The 23545-nt window shown below is 46.5% G+C and overlaps 2 protein-coding genes across 2 annotated transcripts in view; one reads left to right on the top strand and one right to left on the bottom strand.

Annotated features, from left to right (window-relative positions):
* Window positions 1-5797, top strand: part of TRAM2 (translocation associated membrane protein 2) — a 68707-nt gene extending 62910 nt beyond the window's left edge. The window contains exon 11 of the mRNA XM_043907719.1: window positions 733-5797. Within this exon, the coding sequence (XP_043763654.1) occupies window positions 733-806 (74 nt within the window). The 3' untranslated portion in view covers window positions 807-5797. The remainder of the gene's footprint in view (window positions 1-732) is intronic.
* A 3157-nt stretch (window positions 5798-8954) lies between these two features.
* EFHC1 (EF-hand domain containing 1) overlaps window positions 8955-23545 on the bottom strand; it is a 45592-nt gene continuing 31001 nt past the window's right edge. The window contains exons 8-11 of the mRNA XM_043907718.1: window positions 21444-21657; window positions 20965-21112; window positions 10500-10710; window positions 8955-9186 (exon numbers count right to left, since the gene is read on the bottom strand). Of these exons, the coding sequence (XP_043763653.1) occupies window positions 9115-9186; window positions 10500-10710; window positions 20965-21112; window positions 21444-21657 (645 nt within the window). The 3' untranslated portion in view covers window positions 8955-9114. The remainder of the gene's footprint in view (window positions 9187-10499; window positions 10711-20964; window positions 21113-21443; window positions 21658-23545) is intronic.

Genomic DNA, 23545 nt, shown 5'->3' with positions numbered 1-23545 from the left:
CCCCCTTCTTCTCTGGCCCCTGCCAGGTCCTGGGGCGCTGCCAGCCCCGAGCTCTCCGTGCAGCCTGGGGGCCTGTCTGCACCAGGCTCTGTCTTCTGAGTCACCGGCCTTTCTCCAGGTGTGGCCTGCTTGGCAGGGCTCGTGTGTGTTTGAACCAGACACGTGTGCGGCTGGGTGTGGCGAGGAGTCAGGCCTGGCCGGGGGCGGGGGTGGGTACGGGGCGAGGCTGCAGCTGATGAGCCTCTGACTCTGAGCAAGGAGACGGGGGTGTTGTTGACAAGAAAAAGCATGGTTTTTTCGGGCAGAGGGAGCATCAGGCAAGGGGGTACCGCCTTGTCCCTGCAGCCTCTCCTCCACCTCCTGTCCTCCCGGTCAGCTTCCCTGACGCTTTGCTGAAGCCGGCCAGTGCCCTTCAGGGGAGCGGAGGACTCCAGAGGCTTTGGAGTGATTTCAGGGAGGGTCTGGGCTGGCCTCGGTCTGCTCCCAGGTGACCATGTGTCACCCCAGCCCCTCCTGCTGAAGTGCAGAGACCAGCCACCTTAGGGGGGATCAGGAGCCCCTGGAAGCAGCCTGCTGGTGTCCTTTGCCACCCAGGGCTGCAGCCCGGGTCCCCTCGGCTTGTCCCATGCAGAGCTGCCAGGCCTCCCCCCCGCCCCTCCGCACCCACCCCCACCCCCTGCCTCCCGCTTCAGACGCAACAGAAACACCATGCCCGTCTCCTTTCATTCCCAGGTTACCACGAAAATGGGGTGGTGAAAGCCGAGAATGGAACCTCCACACGGACTAAGAAACTGAAGTCTCCTTAAGGCCAAAGCGCTGAGAACAGGAATCCTCTCGTGGGGGCCAGCAGGGAGCCCCCCCACCTGCCTTCCTGCTCCAGATGCCCCGCCTCAAAACAGCACAATCCCGTCTTCACACAGGGCCTTTTCCTCTTTCTCACGTCTCGGTTGTCTTTTCTTCCTTCTCCGTGAACTGTTCTCAATAAAACCAAAAATCTCCCTCTCTCCCTTCCTCCGGCCACCTCACCTCCTCCCCTCTGTCCTGGGTGGGTTTTGCTAGAAGCCCAGGCTCTTCTCACGGTTCCTTTCCTGTTGCCCTCTTCTTTCCTTTATGGCTTGTTTCTCTTTTTACTCGTTAGTGTACCTTATTGTACAATTTCTCCGTGTCTGATTTTTTACAACGAGAGGAGGCTAAGCCTGCAGTGCTTGCCATCCAACACCCAGTCCCTGGGACTTGAGTCGGCCACCCCGTGCCATGGAGCCTCCGCCAGGCCGGCAGCAGTGATCTCTGTGTGGATGGGCAGCAGGAGAGACCGGCCCTCTTGGATCATCATCTCCTAGGTGCTGATGAACTGACGAGATGTATGATTCCGGTTCTGCACGTGCCATCTTGAGCCTCCCCCCGGCCCCGGGGGCCCCTTCTAGTCCTAAGTGCCAAGGCGTTTGGCTTTGGGACGTGACTACTCACTCGTTCCAGAAGGATGGTGGTGCATCGGCAGCCACCCCTGCTCTCTGTCGGGGACCTGCTAGAGGACGACGAGTCGTCCCACTCTACAGCAAGATCAACGTCACCTGTGCGGCGGGCGCCTCCAGAGAGAGAACGCGGCAGAAATGATGGCGTCGACCTGGCCTTCTGTGGCACGTCAGCTGCACTGCGCTTCTCATCATTCACCAGCAACCAAACCAAACAGCAGTTAACAAACCAGCCCAGTGGGGGACGCGCCGGTTCTAAACCCAGCAGCCCTGCCTGTTGGGGGCTGGCCTTGCCCCTGACTTCATCTCTCTCGCTGCAGGAACACTAAGCTCCCCGCTGACCCCTGGTGCCCCAGCAAGGGTCACCTAGGCCCCTCAACCTCGAGCCTCACTTGCTGACTGTCCTATGGAGTTGTTGTCATCATCTGCTGCTGTTTGCTGAGCATGCCCACAGCATTTTAGATGGTGTGAACCCAGGCTGACTCAGAATCGCTCTGCTGGTTAGGTGGGCAGACCTAGCCTTGTTGACGGGAGTCTTTTTGCACCTTCCCCCCATGTGTTCTCCCCCAACCCCCCAGAGACAAGGCTTCCAGGCCTCACGGTGCCTTGAGAGGACTCCAGCAGGGAGCAAGGCTCTCAGGAGGAGACCTGAGTGCCAAGTGGAGCTGGTGAGAGCAGGCATGTTAGTGCCATTTGAGAGGCTGGTCTTCTTTCTGACATCAGAGTAGAAAGCAAACTTTGGGTTATTACCCAGCAGGGGAGAAATGGGTCTCTTCATCAAGGCAGCTTCTTTCTCCAGGTCACTTGCCCCAGAGAGAAGTTTTAATCTCCCAGTGCCTGGGATTTGCTTCCTGACAGTCTGGTAGACCCTCGCTTCTCTGTCACCATGAGGCCCTGGAGAGGGGAAGGGGTTCTCTTGATTACCATTAGGAGAGGGACAATGCTTGTGAAAATGCAAATTCCTCCCATCTTTTCCTTCTCCTTCCCTGACACTTACCTGGGCTGCAAGGCAGAATGCTAGTGAAAGGGTGGCTTGTACCAACCCAGCGGACCCAGTCTAGAAAGCCCTCAGCCATTCAAATAGTCCCCCTCCCCGTTCGCAGCTGTAGCCAAGTTTGTGCTCCTACCTTGCCCAGGGATGCTGTGTATGTAGCCCGGGTCAGCCTGCAGCCTCCTCAGCCTGCCCGCCAGCCTTGCACCCGGCCCAGTCCTCTCTAGGCTGTGTCCTTGACAGTGACCCCCGGAGGCCACCCCCCATGCTGGGGAGCCCTGCAGCCTCATGCCTTCTCCCTGGGCCAGGGAGGAGGGAGCCGCAGCTGAGGCACTGCCCAGGGCAGCGTCCCTTCTCGGGTACCAAGGTGATCGCTGACAACACAGGTGTTTGGCGTGCCTGTGGTCTCCTCGGTTCCAAGTGCTTCACGGTGGTACCACCAGCCCGGGGCCGGGCCGACTCTCTCTGCGACCTAAACAATGGGGTCGGTCGGTTCCCCGATGAGAGTTGGGGAAATCTTCCCCGCCACGTGAGGCCCCTGAGAACATTGTGGGAGGCTAGTGTCCTACCCGCCAGCTTCAGGAGTGATTTGAGGGGAGGCTGAGAGGGTAACTGTAGGTGCCTGTCACCCCGGGCGTGCCTGGCACATTTGCTTCAGAGCAGAACCAAGCCTGTGGCAGGTTGGCTCACAGTGTGTGGCCAGGGGCCGACAGATCTCAGTTCCGCTTGGTCCTGAGAACTTGGGCTTCCTCGTCTTGGTTTGGCCATTCTGGCTATGTTCTTCAGTCTCAAATCCTCTGTGATGGCCCGGCCAGACGCCCCCAAGTTTGAGAGGCTGCTTAGCACCATCTGCCAGGAGCCAAGCAGACGCTTATCTACCTCAGCAGCCCCGCCCCACGCCAGCATCGCTGGCTGGCACATGTGGGGGCACCTGGTGGCGTGGGAGAGGAGGCCCTGGGGTGGCGATCCTAACCCTCCCTGGAGGCTCCATGATGCGAAGTTGTTTTCTCGCTCCAGGTTCTGATAACTGCATATTATTCCTAGGTTATAGGTGCCCCTTCTGAAGGCAGGGCAGTTCTTGGGGTCCCAGGAGCAGGCTGAGCTGGGCCTGGTCAGTCCTAGCCCTAGACCTGCATCCTTTCCCAATGAGGACCTCTCCCATTTCTGTCCCAAGTGGAGCTACCACACTTCAGAAACCAGACTAGATCCCTGCCCTGGCTGCCTCTGCAGAGGCTGCCATTGACTGGAAAGCCCTGGAGCTGGGCCGGGTGTTCGGGGATGCGCGTGGCTGGGTTGCTTTGGGGACCTTCTTTCTCGTTGCCTTTGACTATTTCCTTGGTGCTGAGTAGGAGGTACGGGCAGGGTGTGTGCCCCCCTTCCGGGTTCCACCACAGAAAATTCTGTTCCCTGGGTTGCTTTTCAAGTTCGAGGTGGCTGCTCCCCGCAGCCTTTTGGGTTCCATCCTGGGCTTCGGCCTCCCTGTTGGTTTGTCCTAGGCCTGGGGGCCAAGAAGGCTGGGAGGTCTGCACGTGACTCAGGCCCCTGCAGGGGCCTCCGTGTCCCAGTGAACAGACCCCCTTTCCTGAGGGTCAGGGCCTGACTCCCGTGGAGTGTGGGCCGTAGGCTTGTGAGTCAGGACCGCTGAGTGGTCTTTCTCTCCCCACTGCCATCCTAGCTCACAGCCCTCTCCTCAGGAGGGCTTATGCACAACTGGACAACTGAACTATTGACGGATCACTTGGGGCCTAAGTCGCGTCTCTCCCCAGGTATGGCTGGCTCAGCGAGGAGCCTTCACCAGCTTCTCTCTCAGTTCTTGCGTGAGTAGTGATTCCTTTCAGAAGGCTGTGAAAGACCACAGGTCCCCCAGCCGCCTGCCTTTACCAGCTCATTCTTTTATGGAGGTCCCCAGAAAGCATGGGGGCGCTGGCTCTGCGAGGCCTCTTTCTGCCCTGAGCTGATCCTGTATCTTCTTGTCAGAAGTGCCTTACTTGCCGGGGTCTCCTGGCCTCCACCTGCACTGTGTGGCCAGCCCCCAGCCCCAGTACAGCTACGTGGAAAAGGGACGCGGACTGTGACAGCTTCCCCTCATTCATCTTAGCCTCACCCCCGCCTGTTGTCAGGATCTGGTGGTTTCCAGTTCCTCCTTGAGTCCAAGTGGTCGTTAGGATCCCTCTCGGGGCTCCCTGGGCACCAGGCCGCCATGCCTCTGGCCCATGCGCTGAACCCTGCTCATCCAGCTCCCCCATGTAGAAGGAAAGGTACCCTCGCAGTAGCCTCTTCCCATTCCACCCAAAGTTTATGCAGGAAGGTGTTTACTCTTACTTCCGGTCACAAGTGTTACTCACAGATGCCCGTCTGACGTGGGTCCGGCTGGGCTGTGGCAGACGCCCCTCCATGCAGTGTTACCTTGTTGAGCATCAGCTCCCCCTCGCCCGCCCCTTCCCGCCACCTCCTCACTCTTCCGGGTTGTGCAATAACTCTCCCAGCCAGTGGTCTTTCCCACAGGCCGTCTGTCCCCCCCAGTGCCCGGCCACTGGGGCAGGACGGGACCCACGGGAGGGTGGTCGTCATCCCCAGAGAAGAAACAGCAGCCACGCTCCCTCTGTCGTTCTCGTGACCTTGGTGGCACTCTAGTGGAACATGATAGCATCGTCTTAGAAGTCCCTGTATTTTTTAAACTGTTTAAAAAGGAAAAAAAAAAACATCCTCACGATGGGGCATTAATAGGTTAGCATCTGAGAATAAGATCTGTGAGACACCCGAGGCATCACCAGCACTTCGCTGAAAGCGTTCAAGAGTGTGTGTGGAGAGGAGGGAGGTTTTCTTGGGAATCAGCCATGGGTGGACAGCCCTGGTCACCTGATCGCCTCTGACCGGTGGTAAGTACCACCGTCTCCTTGGGTACAGAGTCAAGTGTTTATGTGACGAGACTCTACACCTCATCTTTTTCCGTTTCTCTTGTTTAATAAACATCTGAAGGATGAGCTGAGGCTGTTGGTGCCCTGAGCAACTCATAATGCAGATGTGGACGAAGTATCTCTTCTCTTTTCTGTTTCAGCCTGTTCATGTTATGGACCAAATTTCCAACAAGGAACTCAAGGAAAATTTGTACCTGCCGTATTTATGCTTTCATGTAAAAGGGTTTTTTGTTTGTTTGTTTGTTTTTGAGGGGGCTCATTTTACTTTCAGTGAACTTTTTTCCAAATCCTTTTCCCACTGTTTCTGTCTGGTTTTAAAACAAATTACAGTTTTGTATGAATTTTTTTAAATGTACATTTTGAAACAAATGATCAAATATTTTTGAAATAACTGAATAAAAGGCATAGAATTATTAGTCTAATTGTCTCAGGTATAATTCCTTTTTACCTGGATGCTCACATTTGTTTTTTTTTGTTTGTTTGTTTGTTTTTTTAATAAAGGTGTTTATTTATTTTTGTTTTGTTTTGGCCATGCTCTATGGCATGTGGTACCTTAGTTCCCCGACCAGGGTTTGAACCCGTGTCTCCTGCATTGAGAGCATGGAGTCTTAACCACTGGACCACCAGGGAAGCCCCTCACATTTGTTTTTTAAGTTGCAGTGATTTTATTTCACCTTGAAGTCAGATGGCTATATGGGAATTGATTAGGGTGTTGCTTCAATGCATTTATAGAGTATGTTTCTTACCCTGAAGATTGAAAAGGTTAAAATAAGATTGTTTGAAAATAGTGATATTGCTGGCAAACTTTCTTTTTTGTAAGAACTTGCACCAACTGTAATCTTAAGTTTGTATTCTCAAGTGTGCTTTTATATGAACAATGAGTGCGTCCATTTCAGCCTCACTTGTAATGTTTTTCACTGTTGGTAATTTCTTGCATATCTTTTGAGACAGTTGTTCACTGTGGTCATGTGAGTAAGGGAGTTGGAATTAAGGACAGAGAACAAGTCAGTTATTCTGAGTGGTGGGTAGCAGAACGCCTCTTGTGTCTGTAACGGGAGGTGTAAACGTGGACAGGAGTGTGCCGACGTGGGGTGGGGGTGGTGAGGAAGCTCCAGGAGGAGGCGCACTGTGCCCGATGCCTGCCGTGTGGCTCCCCAGCATCCACAGGGGTGTGTTCTGGGACCCTCAGTGGATCCCTGAAACCCCAGACAGGACCGGGCCCCATAGACACTGTTTTTTCCCATACATACCTACCTACGATGAAGTCTATAAATTAGGCACAGTAAGAGATGAACAATTACAAACATATACCATAATGAAAGGTATGTGAATGTGGTCTCTAAAACTTTTATCTTAACTGTGCTGCACTTACCCTTCTATTTGTGACGTGAGGTGACCGAATGGCTGTGTGGTGAGGTGACTGAATGGTGAGGTGATGTGAGCCGTATGACGCAGACGCCACGATGGAGCCTTGGGCTACTGCTGACCTGACCACACGTCAGGAGGAGGTGCAGCTGCTTGGGGCGGTCCTGGATCTCCACACTGATGGCTGAGGATCCCGGGTGGGACAGAGCGGGATGGTGCAAGAGTCAGCACAGTACTCAGAATGGCACACAATTTAAAACTTACAAAGTATCTCTGGAACTTCCCATCTAATATTTTCAGACCGTGGCTTGCTGTGGTAATTGTGAAGTGAAGGTGCGGATAAGGAGGGATGACGGTGTTACGGCGTCACTTGGCTAAAAGAAGACGGGGCTGAGTCTGTGCAGAAGCCACCAGATGTCCGTGTCGGTGCTGAATAGATGCTGCCCGAGTGCTGGTACCAGCGGTGGGCAAGGGACACGGCTGGCACAGTCAGGGGGCCTGCTGCCCATCTCCAGAGACAGCCTAGGAGATGGGTGCAGTTGGCTGAGGGACACGCACAGGCTGTGAGGACCAAGCAGGGACCGGGCACCTGAGGTGAAGGCGCAGGAGAGCCAGCGCCTCAGCTGGATGAGCTGGGTGACCTTCTGAGCTGGCTTGCTCACCTGTTTTGGGGGAGGCGGTTGGCTGGTTGGTTTGCTTGCTTGCTTGTTTTTTGGAGGGAATGGTGGTGTTGAGATGTAGGGACAGTGAATACTAAGCTTGTGGTTTGAATAGAGCACTCAATGAATTAATTTCTCATAGGAACATGCTTGTGCTCCTACACCAGCAGGATATTCACTCATCCAAGACCCCTGATCTCCTGGAAATCTAGAGACATTTCAGGTACCCCCAAAGCCTACAGGTCACAGGCTTGACTAGATGGTATTTTCAGGGCCCTGGGAATGCAGATGGAGTACTGGTGGGGAGGAATCCAAAACAGTGCTTATAAAGGTGAAGTTGGAGGCTGACTTCAACTGAGGAGCAGCCCTGCTTCTGGACTTCTGAAAGTCCATCAGAGCCTAGTAGACAACCAGGAGCTGCTACTCTAATCTGTTCTGCTTATCTTGAGGCCGGGTTCTCTAAGAGCAGTTTCTCTATAATTTTTTTTTTTTTTTTAAGCTACAGCCAACATCAAGAAATACATTATACCTCGTGACTCATGAAACAAAAATTTCATGAAACAATACGAATTAGTGTACCACCCTGTGATGGCTCCTGTTCCATTAGGTTGGTGCAAAAGTAAGTGTGGTTTTGCACTGTTGAGCTTCATCACTTGGTATCGGAATACATTCTTAAATAAATGTAGTTATGTTATACATCATCTTAATCCACATTTCTTGCTTTGTTGCTTTTTTTGGCTAATGATTTATTACTTGCTGTTTATATTTATTTGATGTCTCTGAGCCTTGTTATAATGATTTAAAATTCATGGTCTGCAACATTTGTAACTGCATTTGGTGCAGTTACATTTGCACCAACCTAATATCTAATTTTTTAAAATGCAGGTCTCCTAAGGGGCCTAGAACTGCAGTTGAAAAATGGTGTCTACTTCTCTACCCATCTGCGGGGAGGGGTGGTCTGGCGGCAGTACCATACCCCACATGGTGTCTCTCTGAGCAAATTCTATATGTCCTGCTCCTGATCATTCTACTCCTGCATTAGTCAGGGTTCTTTCTCCAGAGAAATAGAACCAATAGTCTCTATAGAGAGAGAAAAAGGGACTGATTATAAGGAACTGGTTCTTGTAACTGTGGAGCCTGACAAGCTCCAGTATCTGTAGTGAGAAGTCTGGAGACTTGTTGAGAGCTGATGATGAGATCCTGTGTGAAGGCCAGGAGCCTCAAGACCAAGGAAGAGCCGATGTCTCAGTCTGAGTCCGAAAGCATAGAAAAGCTGATGTCAAGGCAGGCAGGCTGAAGGAATCCTCTCTCATCAGGGACGGGTCAGCCTTTTTGTTCTATTCAAGCCTTTAGTGAGGGGTGACGGGCTCCTATCCTGGAGGGGGCCATGTGCTTTCCTCCATCCACCAATTTGGATGGTAACTTCATCCACAAACAGCCTCACAGACACACCCAGAAATGTCCAGGCACCCATATTTAGTCAAGCTGACACACAGAATTAACCATCACAACACTCCTGTCCCCTTCCCTAAATAAGGCACCAACCTTAGCTCCTACAAGATCCAATTTAATTTAGACTTCAGTGGTAGTGAAGTATAATAACCAAAAAAGAAATGGAATTTCAAGAGCTCTGTAAATGCCTCTATGAGGCGTACAGGTAGATGGAGGCCCAAAGTCAACATACTGTGCTGCGTTCTGTCCTCAGCAGGTCAGTTGGAGAAAGCACGGACGAAGTTATAGTAGTCGATCTTGTCTTCTCCATGAGAGCACATCCTGATGAGCTGCAGGTGAGAGACAGCAGGCTGCTTTCAGCTCCACGGCGGAGCCTCTTTAGTGACTGCCCCCCACGCTGTGTGTAACTGTTCATACCCTCTGCTGATCTGAAATGATCCTGGGAGCCCAGCAGAGGTAGGTCAGATTTCCCGATCTTAACGCTTCATGAAGAGAAAGCTCAGATGGTGTAAATGGCCCGCCCAAGGTTTCAGGTCTAACATTTATAAGAATACTGTCATTTTCAAAGCATTTTTGTTCTTATATTCAGTTATGAGTTATCACAGCCTAAAAGAAAAATCTAGTTATGTCACTGCTAACACCAGGTCTCCTGAAACTCACCTGTGAGTGGCAGTAAGTACACCCATCCACTGTGGTTAAAAGATGTCTGCAGACCCATCCCTGCCCCACCCCTTGATGCAGCTCCCATGTCAGATCACAGGCGATACAAAGGCTTGGGAAGTCAGATGGGCGTTTTGCCCACATGAGACTGCTGAAGGCCAGCAGTCTCAAGACCACGGAAGAGCCAATGTCTCAGTTTGAGTCCAAAAGCAAGGAAAAGCTGATGTTATCCTTCCACCTGCCTCCCTCACTCCTTGCAAAGGTTCCTGTCTGACAAATTCTTGTCCCCAAGCTAGTCATACCAATCCCAAACAAAAGCTTTCCCTAAATGACTCTTAACTTCCCAGCATCCCACTGTGCTAAAGTGTCATTAAGAAGGACTACAGCACCACAGGGCTCTTCATCAGTGAGAATGTCTCATGATATTAGCCATTGTCATTGGCAACTGAGGGAGAAAGTCTGTCCTAACTTCTAGTCCTGACAAGACATCCTGAACCTGGTCAAAGGGATTTATGAAGAGAAAGAGGCATGAAATGCCCTCTCAGGTCGCTCATGGAAACTCTAAGAGGAGAATGTCCAGCTGGCCATGGACCTGGGTCAGTGGTCACGCCCTCTTCCATGCCGGCCCTACCAGCGGACAAGCACAGGTATCACCTGTGAAGGCGTCAGAGGCTTCCACCATCCTGCTCAGTCCAGCTTTTCCATCTGCCCTTGGCGACCACCCTCCTTCAGCACCCACATGGCTCACTGGCCGCTCTGCTGTCTGAGCCCTGCCCACTTAAAGAGATGCCCTACAGCAGCATTAGGAATGACCAACAAATGATAAGAGTCAAGGGCAAATGCCATAATCAGGACTGAACGGGAGATCTGATTCGAGCACCCCAAAGCTTCCCCAGTTAAAATACAAAAACTCGCTGCCTTTGGGAGCGAGTAAGCCATGCCCAGCCTCCACAATTAGCCCAGAAGAGTAACTCCTACTCACCTCCTTAATCAAGGAGTCGTCAACTGGGAGCTGGTAAGAGCCACAGATTTTAAAGAACGTCTCCCTGTCCACGTATCCTGAAGCTTCCTTGTCATAGATCTGAAAGGCCTCACGAATGTTGCCCCTGCATGGGCGATCTTTCAGTTGCTTCTGGATCGTGTCTATCAGGGTCTCCATGTCCCGCACACCTGGGTCCTCTTCTGCTTGCTGGCTGTGGAGAGAGGAAAGAAATGGCTGGACGTGATATTCATTCTCCAACGATCTTATCTTGGCAACCAAAGTTCTCACTTGGTGAAGCTGGGGAAGCCTCTAAGGATACAGTTTTGATGCTGAGCTGATCAATAACTGTTCATGTCTGTGGCTCAGCCTCCCTCGCTACCATCTGTCAAATACTTGCACCACAAAGAGCCAGACACACCACCACTGCAGGCCACCTCCAAGTCAGACATCTGTGGGAGTCACATGATTGTCATCATCTGTGTTACATCACCTAGAAATGCCTAAAAGTAGTGTAACGAAATCAAAGTAAAAGAGAAATAAAATATCTAGAAACAAAAATGGATATACAGTTGACCCTTGAACAAAAGCAGGGTTTAGGGGCATCAGCCCTCCACACAGTTAAAAATCTGGGTATAACTTATAGTCAGCCCTCTGAATGTGTGGTGGTTCTGTATCCAGAGTCAACCCTTTGAGGACTGTGTAGTAATGCAATACATATTCACTGAAAAAAATCTGCATACAAGTACACTCACACAGTGCCAACCTGTGTTGTTCAGCGGTCCCCTGTACCACATACCAAAATTTATGGGATACAACAAAAGCAGTTCTAAGAGGGACGTTTACAGTAAAAAAGAAAAAGGAGGAGTTCCTGGGCAGTCCAGTGGCTAGGACACGGTGCTTTCACTGCTGTGTCCCAGGTTCAATCCCTGATGAAGGAGCTGAGATCCCATGAGCCATGCAGTGCAGCCCAAATGAAGAAGAAAGAAAGATCTCAAATGACCTAAGTTTAGACCTCAAGGAACTAGAAAAATAAAAATATAAGCCCAAGGTTAGCAGAAGAAAGGAAAGATCAGAGCAGAAATAAAGGAAAGAGATCCTGGAAAAATGATAGACAAGATCAATGAAACTAAGAGCTTTTTCTTTTTTTAAGATAAAACTGACAAACTTTTTAACTTGACCAATTTTTTAAAAAAAGACTCAAAATCAGAAATGAGAGAAGACATTACAACTAATACCACAGAAATACAAAGGATCAGAAGAGACGACATGAACAATTACTTATCAACAGGTTGGATAACCTGGAAGAAATGGATACATTCTAAGAAACAAACAACCTACCAAGCCTGAATTACAAAGAAATAGAAAATCTAAACAGACCAATGATATGAAGATTAATCAGGAATCAAAAATCTCCCAACAAATGCCCAGGACTAGATGGTTTCATGGTGAACTGTACCAAATATTTAAGGAAGAATTAATACCGATCCATTTCAAACTCCTCCAAAAAGAAAAAAAAAGAAAGAAAAGGAGGAAACACTCCCAAATTCATACAAGGCCAGCATACTTTGACATCAAATCCAAACAATGACACTACAAGAAAAGAAAATTACAGACCAATAACCCTTGGTGAACACAAATGCAAAAGTCCTCAACAAAACACCAGCAAACTGAATTCAACAGCACATTAAAAGATTGTACATCATGATCAAGTGGGATTTACCCTGACTATGCAAGTATGGTTCAACATATACAAATCAATACACACTGAGAATGAAGGATAAAAATCATATGATCATCTCAATACACACAGAAAAAGCATTTGACGAAACTCAACATCCTTTCATGATGAAAATTCAAATAAATTAGGTAGAGAAGGAATGTACTTCAACACTATAATGGCCACACATGAGAAGCCCGCAGCTAATAACACACCCTGTATTGAACAAGACGATGATGCCCATTCTGTAAGATCAGGAACAAGACAAAGGTGCACACTCTTGCCATTTCTACTCAGCAGAGACCTGTGTGCCCACTCAGTTGTAACCCACCAGGCTCCTCTCTCCATGGGATTTTTTAGGCAAGGATACTGGAGTAGGTTGCCATTTCTTCCTCCAAGGGATCTTCCTGACCCAGGGATTGAATGAGAGTCTTTTCTGTCTCCTGCCTTGCAGGCAAATTCTTTACCGCTGAGCCACTGGGAAAGCTACAGAGACCTAGCCAGAAAAATTAGGCAAGAAAAAGAAATGAAAGGTATCCAAAGAGAAAAGGAAGCAGTACAATTGTTTCAGTCTACAGATGACAGGATCTTACATATTAGTCTTTCAGTTCAGATCAGTCACTCAGTCGTGTCCAACTCTTTGCAACCCCATGAACTGCAGCACACCAGGCCTCCCTGTCCATCGCCAACTCCCGGTCCATCCTAAAGGAGCTCAGTCCTGGGTGTTCATTGGAGGGACTGATGTTGAAGCAGAAACTCCAATACTTTGGCCATCTGATGTGAAGAGCTGACTCATTTGAAAAGACCCTGATGCTGGGAAACATTGAGGGCAGGAGGAGAAGGGGACGGCAGAGGATGAGATGGTTGGATGGCATCACTGACTCAATGGACATGAGTTTGGATGGACTCCGGGAGTTGGTGATGGACAGGGAGGCCTGGCGTGCTGTGGTTCATGAGGTCACAAAGAGTCAGACATGACTGAGCGACTGAACTGAACATGCTTATACCACCCAAAGCCATCTACAGATTCAATGTAGTCCCCACCAAAATTCCAGTGGCATTTTTCACAGAAATAGAAAACAAAATGCTAAAACTTGTATGTAGCTACAAAAAACCCCAAATAGTCAAGACTTAGAACAACAAAGCAGGAGGCATGGCACTTCCTGATTTCCAACTGTATTATAAAGCTACAGTAATCAAATCAGTATGGAACTGGCATTAAAAACAGACACACATACCAATGGAATAGAACAGAGAGCCCAGAAGTAAGCCCACACATATATGGTCAACTAATCTTTAACAAGGGTCCCAAGAATACATAGTGGAGAAAGGACAGTTTTCAATAAATGTTGCTGGGGAAGATGGATATCCACTATTTTATATAATTAGAATGAAGCTGGATCCCTATTTTATACAATTCAAAAAGTACTGGAGACCTAAACATAAGATTTGAAAACTGTAAAGCTCCTACAAGAAAACACAGGAAAAAGGTCCTTGACTTTGTTCTTGGCAATGATTTTTTGGATATGATACCAAAAGCACTGGCAACAAAAACAAGTGGGACTACATAAAAGTCAAAAGGTTCTGCACAGAAAACGAAATCATCAACATACAAAAGAATCAACAGAATGGGAGAAAATATTTGCAAACTATCTATTCAGGCTACTATAACAAAATACTAGAGACTGGATCACTTATAAACAACAGAAATGTATTTATCATATTTCTGGAGGCTAAAAGTCCAAGATCTTGGCGCCACAGATTACATACAGTGGCTAGTGCTGACTCTCTTCTGGGTCACAGCTTTCTCACTGTGTCCTTCCTTCCTTGTGGAAGGGGGCTAGTGAGTTTTTAAGGCCTTTTTTATACAGCCACTAATAACCTCTCAAAGGTCCTACCTCTTAATAGCATCACATCAGGTATCAGCATGAATTCTGGAGGGACACAAACATTCAAACCACAGGACAAACCATGTATCTGATAAGGGGTTAAGATCTAAAATATATAAGGAATTCACATGTGTCAACAGCAAAGAAAAAACTAATTTAAAAATGAGAACTGAATAGCTATTTTTGTAGGACACACAAATGGCAAGAGGTACATGGAAAGATGTTCAACATCACTAATCATCAGGGAAATGGAAATCAAACCACAAGGAGATACCTCACAGCGGTTAGGATAGCTATTATCAAAAAGACAACAGAGAACAAGTTGTTGAGGATGTAAAAGGGAACCCCTTTACACTCCCACCAACTGCGGTGGGAACTGGCACAGCCACTATGGAAAATAAAAGCTGGAAAATATTTTACACTATGGAAAATAGTGTGAAGGTTCCTTAAACAATTAAAAACAGAACTACCATATGATCTAGCAATCTCACTTCTGGGTTTATCTCTATGAAGGATACAAAATTAGCATCTCTACTAAAGAGACACATGTACTCCCCTGCTTTTTGCAGCATTATTCACAACAGCTAAGATACGGAAACAACCAAAGTGTCCCCTGACAGATGAATGGATTTAAAAAAGAAGTCTTGCCATTTGTGACAGTGTAAATGAGTTTAGAAGGACATTATGATTAGTGATTTTAGACATCTAAAAAATGCTGAACTCAGAAACAGAGTAGAAGGGTGGCTGCCAAGGGCTGGAGAGTAGGCAGGAGGGGAGACCCTGGTCAAAGGACACACACTCAGTTACGAGGTGAATAAGTTCTGGGAATTTAAGGCACAGTGTCGTGACCATCGTTAGTAGTACTGTATACTTGAAATTTGCTTTGAGAGTAGATTTTAAGCATTCCCACCAGTCACATGCAAGAATAAATGGTAACTTTGTGAGATGACTGAACTCCCTGGACTGCAAGGAGATGAAACCAGTCAATCTTAAAGGAAATCAATCCTGAATATTCATTGGAAGGACTGATGCTGAAGCTCCAATACTTTGGCCACCTGATGCAACAAACCTAGACAGCATATTAAAAAGGAGAGACATTACTTTTCCAACTAAGGTCCATCTAGTCAAAACTATGCTTTTCCCAGTAGTCATGTATGGATGTGAGAGTTGGACAGTAAAGAAAGCTGAGTGCTGAGGAATTGCTGCTTTTGAACTGTGGTGTTGGAGAAGACTCTCGAGAGTCCCTTGGACTGCAAGGAGATCAAACCAGTCAATTGTAAAGGAAATCAGTCCTGAATATTCATTGGAAGGACTGATGCTAAAGCTGAAACTCCAATACTTTGGCCACTTGATGTGAAAAACTGACTCACTGGAAAAGACCCTGATGCTGGGAAAGACTGAGGGCAAGAGAAGGGGGCAACAGAGGATGAGATGGTAGGATGGCATCACTGACTTGATGGACATGAGTTTGAGCAAACTCAGGGAGATAGTGCAGGACAGGGAAGCCTGGCATGCTGCAGTTCATGGGGTTGCAAAGAGTCGGACACGACTGAGTGACTGAACTGAAGCTCTGGCAGATGGTGAAGGGCAGGGAAGCCTGGCGTGTGCAGTCCATGGGGTCACAAAGAGTCGGACACGCCTGAGTGACTGAACAACAAACAATGTGAGATGATGAATGTGTTAACTAACTAGGTTGTGGTAATCACATCACAGTGGACATGTATATCAAATCATCACATTGTACACTTTCCACAGTTTTGTCAATGATACTTCAATAAAATGGGCAGAGGAAAAGTAGTATGATGAATTTGGAGTCAAGTCCCAGCATGACTGGCATGATAACTTATGGTCTGGTAACTTGTGTGCAATGGGTTAAAGAAGGGAATGGAAGTGGGCAGATGAGTCAGAAGCACTGTGGTAAAAAAACAATTTACATTGTATATAGATCAAAAAGGCTGAACACTAGATCAGGAGGGTTGGCCCAAAGGCCAAAGCCAGTGGGCAGCCTGTTTGTCTAAATAAAGTTTAAGTGAAATACAGTCATACCTATTCATTTACAAACTGGCTATGGCTGCTTTCACCCCATAAAGGCAGAGCTGAGTAGTTTACAACAGAGATGCTGGTATGGCTTACAAACCTAAATTATTTATTACTCTTTCCAAAAGAGTCTGCCAACCTCTGCCCTAGACAACGAGCTCCTATTCTCTCATCTGGCTGCCTTGAGTGTTTATTAAGGTCTGGCATGTGGTGCAGGCTCCAATATCACTGAATTAATGAATAAATGACAAGAGACCATTAGCTCTGAAAACAATCAGTGACCTCAAGAAACAACTCCTGGAGAGTATTTGGATACTAGTGCAGTCAGAAAGGAGGCAGTGACAGACACAAAAGAATTTACTTTGGAGAAATGGGAGCTACTTAGCTGTGACAAGAAGGTAAAGAGCTTAGTAAAGAAACATTTCAAGGCAAAGAGTAGGAAAACGGAAGCCACTCACACTGGCTCTACTTGACACCAACTGCAGAGTGAATATGGACGGCTTCCCTGGTAGCTCAGTGGTAAAGAACCCACCTGCCAGTGGGGGGACCTAAACCTGAACACAACTTCAGATGAAGTCAACACTCCAATCACGTGGGCACTGTTTTAATTTTATGGCTCAGAGAAAGAAGAGGGCTAACTCCAAATTTCATCATCCAATAGCCAACACTGGACATAAAAAGTTCTTGGGCATGACAAGTACTCAGGATCCCTTTTCATTATTCTTAGCAATGATCAGTCAAATACAGGGTTTGCAGTTCCTTAGAGTGGGATTCTTTACAGATGGGTGGAGTCAGGAGCCAAAAGAAGTATGGCTGTAAGACATGAAGGGCGAGACCCCGGGGTTCATAGCACCTTTGAGCATTTTCTCTCATTTACCCCTGACTCATCACAAGAGAAGAGAACCAAAGTGAGGGTCAGAATGAGGATAGCCATGGATCTGTTAACCCAGAACTTGAATTTATTTTTATTCATATCTTACTCTAAGTGCCCTGATACTATCTTTTTCTCATTACTAAATAAAGGGGGAGAAAACAGCCCACCTGAGGTACGCCAAAGCAAGCAGCTTTCCAGTGTTCCTGGTATTTGCAGAGACATGGGGAAATTACAGAAAAAAGCTTTTGAGAAGTACTCGAGTTAAATGTGTGCCATGAATCTCAACCTGGCCCTTCCTGGTGCCCAGCCACCTAACTATGGCTCTTGTGCCATCTGCCTCCCACTCTCCTAGACGGCTGTCATGTTTCACCAGCCGAAGAGACTCGTTTTCCTTCATATTTTTTCACATCTCTAGAATCAGGATGCATTTTTAAATTGACGGTGAGTCTCAATTATAACTGACAGTCTTTCTTTCTTAGTAGCAGGTAAAATGATGGTATGCATTTATTTTCACTTTATTTTTATATTCATTTTATTTATTTGTAGCGTCAATAGAACATTTCCCAACTTCTCCTCCCGGAACCTCTGTCTCCGCATCCGCATTCTTCCTACTGCACTGCTACGGTGAAAACAGTGAAACAATGAGAAGGACGCCTCGACCAACCTGCCAGCACCTGCACCCTCACACCCTGCCTTCCTGCCTGGCACACACATTATGGTTTCAGAGAGTAACCCAGGGACCCTGGGAGCTTCTCGAGACCCTCGTGGAGGTCTGAGGTCAAAGCTGCTCTCATACTACTACTACACTGTTATCTGCTTCTTTACTCCTGATTTCTCACACATCCACAGAGGACTCGTCCAAAGATTACATGACAAATGATATCACAGTAGGCCCAGTACAGAGGCAGATGAAAATCCAGCTGTCTAATAATGAAGTCAGACATTAAAGACACTTGCAAAAATGTGAAACAATGCTGCCACTCTTTTTAGGGGGGAGTTTGCGGGTATAATAGTTATTTTTCACAAAAATTAAGTTATTTGTATTAACACAAAATGGTTTTTTTAAACATTAATAAATATTTTTAAATGCCTCAGCTATCATTTCTAATAAGGCAAACATCAACAGATATAAACCACGTAAACCAAAAGCTTTGAGGTCTTCAATAAGTTTTAGGAATGTGAAGGTGTCCTGAGAACAAAAACATCGGTGAACCACTGCCCGAGATGGATGACAGATGCTTCCGTCTAAAGCCAGTTCCTCCCCCTCATGTCCTAACACCCCACCATCTCTCAGACACCACAAATCTCCCTTCTCTCACAGATTTATCAGTGCTTCCTTCCCTACAGAATTATTCCCATTTACATACAAACTTGCTGCTCTTTATTCTTATAAACAAAACAAAAAGCCCTCTCTCAGCTCCACTTCCTCTGCCAGCTACTCCCCATCTCCCTGTTCCCCTTTGCACCAACGTCCTCAAGTTCCTCTCCTCCCATCTCTTAAGCCCACCCCCTCTATTCCAGTGAAAGTCCTCACTGAGGTCCCCAGTGCCCCCTACTTGTTGCTAAATCCTTACCTGAGACAGTGAATCACTGTCTTCATTGATGTGCAGGCAATTACGACTTCGCACGGCTCAGATATGCGTGAATTTCAGTTACCACAGTTTACTGGTTAAATAACCCAGTCCCTCAACAACATGGTTCGACATTCAGTTACCACAGTTCATTAACTGTGAATTACTGTCTAAAGTGAAAACTCACTGTCAGATTTCTAGCCCACAAGTCACTGTATAAATAGCAGATGTGTCACAATCAATGACAAGCATATCCTCCCTTCAAAATCTGTCAGTAACTAGTAACCAGGCATGTGTCTTTCAAGCCACACACAGACAGCAAAGTGTGTAGCTGTGTTGTCTCCTTTTCTCTAAAGGATAAACTCAAGTGACAGTTTACAAAAATGGACAATGAAAGAGAGAACTCCGGTTAGCAAAGATGAGAGGGCAGCAAAAAAAAAAAACAAAAAAAAACAAAAGTGATAGAGCTAGAAAGGAGAATTCAGGTCAAACACAACGGAGTTAGAGAAGAACTAGCTGACTGTGGGAATGCGGACACTGCCGCCGTTTGAGAGACTCGACGTGCAGCCGGAGGACCCCAGCAAGAGCCGGTGCACTGACGCAAATGAAGAAAATGATCGGGACAAAAAGGATCATGACATCCCAGATGACAGCAAGACGTGAAGCGAAAATCACTCAGTCATGTCCGACTCTCTGTGACCCCATGGACTGTAGCCTGCCAGGCTCCTCTGTCCACGGGATTCTCCAGGGAAGAATACCAGAGTGGGTTGCCATTCCCTTCTCCAGGGGGTCTTCCCAACCTAGGGATCGAACCCAGGTCTCCCGCATTGCAGGCGGGTTCTTTACCATCTGAGCCACCTGGGAAGCTCAAAAACTTCACATTAAAAGGACTCAGAGATAGTTCACTGTCATTAAAGGAACTCTAGGATGTATTCACAACACCAAAAGCAAAAATAAGAAGTTGATTCAAACTTGGAAAGGAATCTGATGATTTGTGGAGGCATACTTACTCTGAATCACAGATTGCATGACAACAAGAAGGCAAGCACTGTTCCAACTACTCTTAATTGTTTTTTACAAAGAAATGAAACATTTTTAATCCTCAGTGTTGGCAATGTCTTAAAATTACAGTGGACTAAATAAAAATCAATTTTACTATTTTTTAATCTCCCTATACATTTGTAACCATCAGAGTTTTCATGTTTTGACAAAAAGCTTTTGAAGCTGCAGAACAAAAGGGAATTTTCCCATTGGCACGAAGATTGTCCACGAGGTCACATTTATAATCCCACTATAAACTTCTGGGCAAAAGGGGATGCTTGGACCCTCCACCTGGATTCCAGCATACCACTCCTGCCTGGCTTTCTTCCTGCCTCACTAGCTGTCCTGACCAGTTTCTGTTCCCAACTCTTACTGCTGGAGGACTCCAGAGTGCAATCCTTGGAGCTATTCTTTCTTCTCTGTCTATAAAGACTACCTTAGCGATTTCACCTTTAAGTCTCGTGGCTTAAAATATCATTTATATGCCCACAACTCCCACAGCCTAGGCCTCTCACCTGAACTCCAGATTTATATGTCCAACAGCCTGTTTATCACTCTACTTGAATATCTAAAGGTATCTTCAACCCTAGTATGTCCAAAACTGAAACACCCCCACCACCCCACCACCTCCAAAACACCCTCCTCTACCTACAATATACTTCTCCATCCCAGTTGGTGGCAACTCCTCCTTTACAACTGCTCAGGTCAGAAACATTAATCATCCTTACCTCCTCCTTCTCTCATCTCCCCTATAGCCACTGTTTTAATCATTGTTGTTCAGTCACTAAGTCATGTCTGACTCTTTGAGACCCAAAATGGATTGCATCCCACCAGGGTCCTCTGTCCATGTGACTTCCCAGGCATTAATACTGGAGTGGGTTGCCTTTTGCTTCTCCAGGGGATCTTCCCGACCCAGGAATTGAACTGGTGTCTCCTACCTTGGCAGGCAGATTCTTTACCACTGAGGCACCAAGGAAACCCAAGTTATTAGATTAGACCCAGGTAACCTGTATAAACCACCTGCCAAACACGAAACACAGGTTCCATACCTGGGTCAGGAAGATCCCCTGGAGAAGGAAATGGCAACCCACTCCAGTATTCTTGCCTGGGAAATCCCCTGGACAGAGGAGCCTGGCGGGCTATAGTTCACGGGGTCACAAAAGAGTAGGACACGACCTGGTGACTAAACAACCACCACCACCTGTGTATAAGAATTTCCACTGGTGAGGGAAATCTGAAGAGCTAAAATGTGAATACCCATTCATTTTGTTAAGAACTGTTTCCTGAATATCTCATTGTGCCAAAGCCAAAATGGATCTCAGAAGGTCAGACATACCCATCCGATTCTGGTGCAGGAGCCTCTTGTTTTCGAATGCGGTTCTGAATTGACAGGAGTGCTTCTGGTGAATACTGGGCAGCATTGCTCTCCATGTATTTCAAAACGTAGTCATCTGTATCAAGGATGACGAACCGGCGGCCAAACACTGGGGAGAAGATAGAGATACATTAGCCTGGTTATGTTTTTATCAGGCAACCAAGAGTAAAAATTCACAGACATGTATTTGTGACCTAGACTAATGAACCTTAAATAGCTCTCCAAACTAATATGCACTAGTTTGCTTAGCATTTAGGGAACTCCAAGTCTCCATCTACAGCCAATAAATGCAACCATTTACAGTTTAATTGATAAAGGAGGACATTAAGACACTGAACCACATGTACTTCTGGACTGCAGACTAATGCCTCCTACAAGGGTTCACTGAGTTAAATCCCCAATAAGGCCAGTAGGAAAGCATGAACTCTGCTGAGACCTACCCTCAATCACAGCACCAATGAAGAAGTCACTGGGGCCATAGTAGACAGGGTTTTCCACCGAGGAACCTGGTTTGACAACTTTAGTTCTGCCGAGATACTTGCCCCCAATGATACCAGAATTGCGAACAGGAGGCTCAAAGATACTGATCATGTCAGTGGCTAGAAAATAAGACAAGACAAACCGGCGGTCTTTGTCTTCTGGGATGGGGGATTCCTGGAAAGGTGAAGAAAAGAGGACATTATGAAGATACACGATTTATGCAGATGCCGCCAACTAAAATACCTACAGGGACTAGGGTATAATATAAACCTAACATATGGAATATAACAGGACTGAACAGTATGGGGGTACTCTGGAGGTCTGGGCAGGGTACACCTCACCTAAGGGAAGCTGCCCCAACTCACACCAGTTGACTGTTGCCTGTGGGAATGAACACAGGCCCAATGTTGCTAGATCTTCCAATTTTTCATGAGAAGACAGAAATATGGATTACTATATTAAATCCCTGACTTTAACATGTTGACTTCCGACTCTTTAAAAGCACCAGGCAGGCCAGAGAGAACATATGGGCTATATTCTATCCAAAGGTGGCTAGTCTGAAACCTCTCAGCTGACATTACGTTCAGCTTCAAGGACACTAAAGTAACTACGCAAAGTCTATGCCTTTACACAAATCCATTTCTATACATTATTTAAAAAGAAAATTTTAAAGGGGAGGAAAATTTATGAAGATCCTTTTTTGTGCGTATCAAGGAGTCCATGATGTCAAAACGTCTTTTTATTGGTGATGCTGACCTTGATCACGTGGTTAAGAAGCTGCCTGGTAGGTTTCTCTCCGAAGAAGTCACCATCTTTCCCTTTCCAGTTAATAGATATCTTGAGGGAGATACTTGCAAACTACGAAAATCGTGTTTCTCCCCAAAGGTTTTCCCACTAATTTTAGCATCTGTTGATGGATCTGGTCCGCAACAAGTTTACTGTGGTGTGTGCATAATGCTAACTTTCTACTTCACTCTTCTCTTCCAGGCTTGTTCATTGAAATTCTACTATATGATAATCTTTAGGTCAATCCATGTTGCTGCAAATTATTTCACAGTTTTCTTATGGCTGAGTAATATTCCATTACAGACACACACACACCCTTCCACACAACTTCTTTATACCCATTCCTCTGTTGATGGATATTTAGGTTGCTTCCATGTCTTGGCTATTTTAAAGTGAAAGTGAAGTCACTCAGTCGTATCCAACTCTGCGACCCCATGGACTATAGCCTATCGCCTATCAGGCTCCTCCATCCATGGGTTTTTCCAGGCAAGAGTACTGGAATGGGTTGCCATTTCCTTGGCTATTTTAAACAGTACTGCTATTAACACTGGGGTGCATGCATCTTTTCAACTTAAGAGTTTTCATTAGGTTGAGTTCCAGTTCTGCCTCTGTCTGAGCATTAAAACCTGGGACACACCAATTAACCTCTCTGATTCTTATATTTCAAAAAACATAAAATGAGTATAACATTATATTGCCTGACTCGTGGACAGTGTACGTGTAAATAAATTCACTTACCAACTCAACCAATAGTTATCAAGTGCCTACAAAATCTAAAGAGACACTACCCCTGCCCTCAAGGAATTCACAATTACTATAATTCAACAAACCTCTTGAACTTTAATAGTAACTCAAAGAACTTAGCAACAATGGTAAAACCTTCATTAATCACAATTCTTATTTTTTAGTCAGAGGAAAATTGCTTTACAATGTTGTGTTGGTTTCTGCCCTACCAGAATTCTTACAGTGTGGAATGTTCTAATTGGCCTAGAATTTGCTAGAACTCTCGTTTCAAAGCTTTGTTCAACATTTCAAGAAATATATCAGTTAACTATGTTCTCATTTTTCAAACACATTTCTATTGCCAGAGTAACATGTCAATTTCTGTTATTTATGTCTACATTTCTAAATAAAACTTATATTTCTATTTTTGCTTTTTCTTTTTCTATTTTTAGAGATATTACCCTTTGAATTCTTATCAGTATTTTGCTTCAGGCAATTCAGCCACTGAGTGGAACATTCAGGATCTAAATTTGTCTCTTTCCAAACCTCTTAG

This window comes from Cervus elaphus, chromosome 7 (assembly GCF_910594005.1).
Source record: "Cervus elaphus chromosome 7, mCerEla1.1, whole genome shotgun sequence".
Classification (NCBI taxonomy): Eukaryota; Metazoa; Chordata; class Mammalia; order Artiodactyla; family Cervidae; genus Cervus; species Cervus elaphus.
The sequence above is the reverse complement of the archived record's forward strand: the minus strand, read 5'-3'. Positions and strand labels throughout refer to the sequence as shown.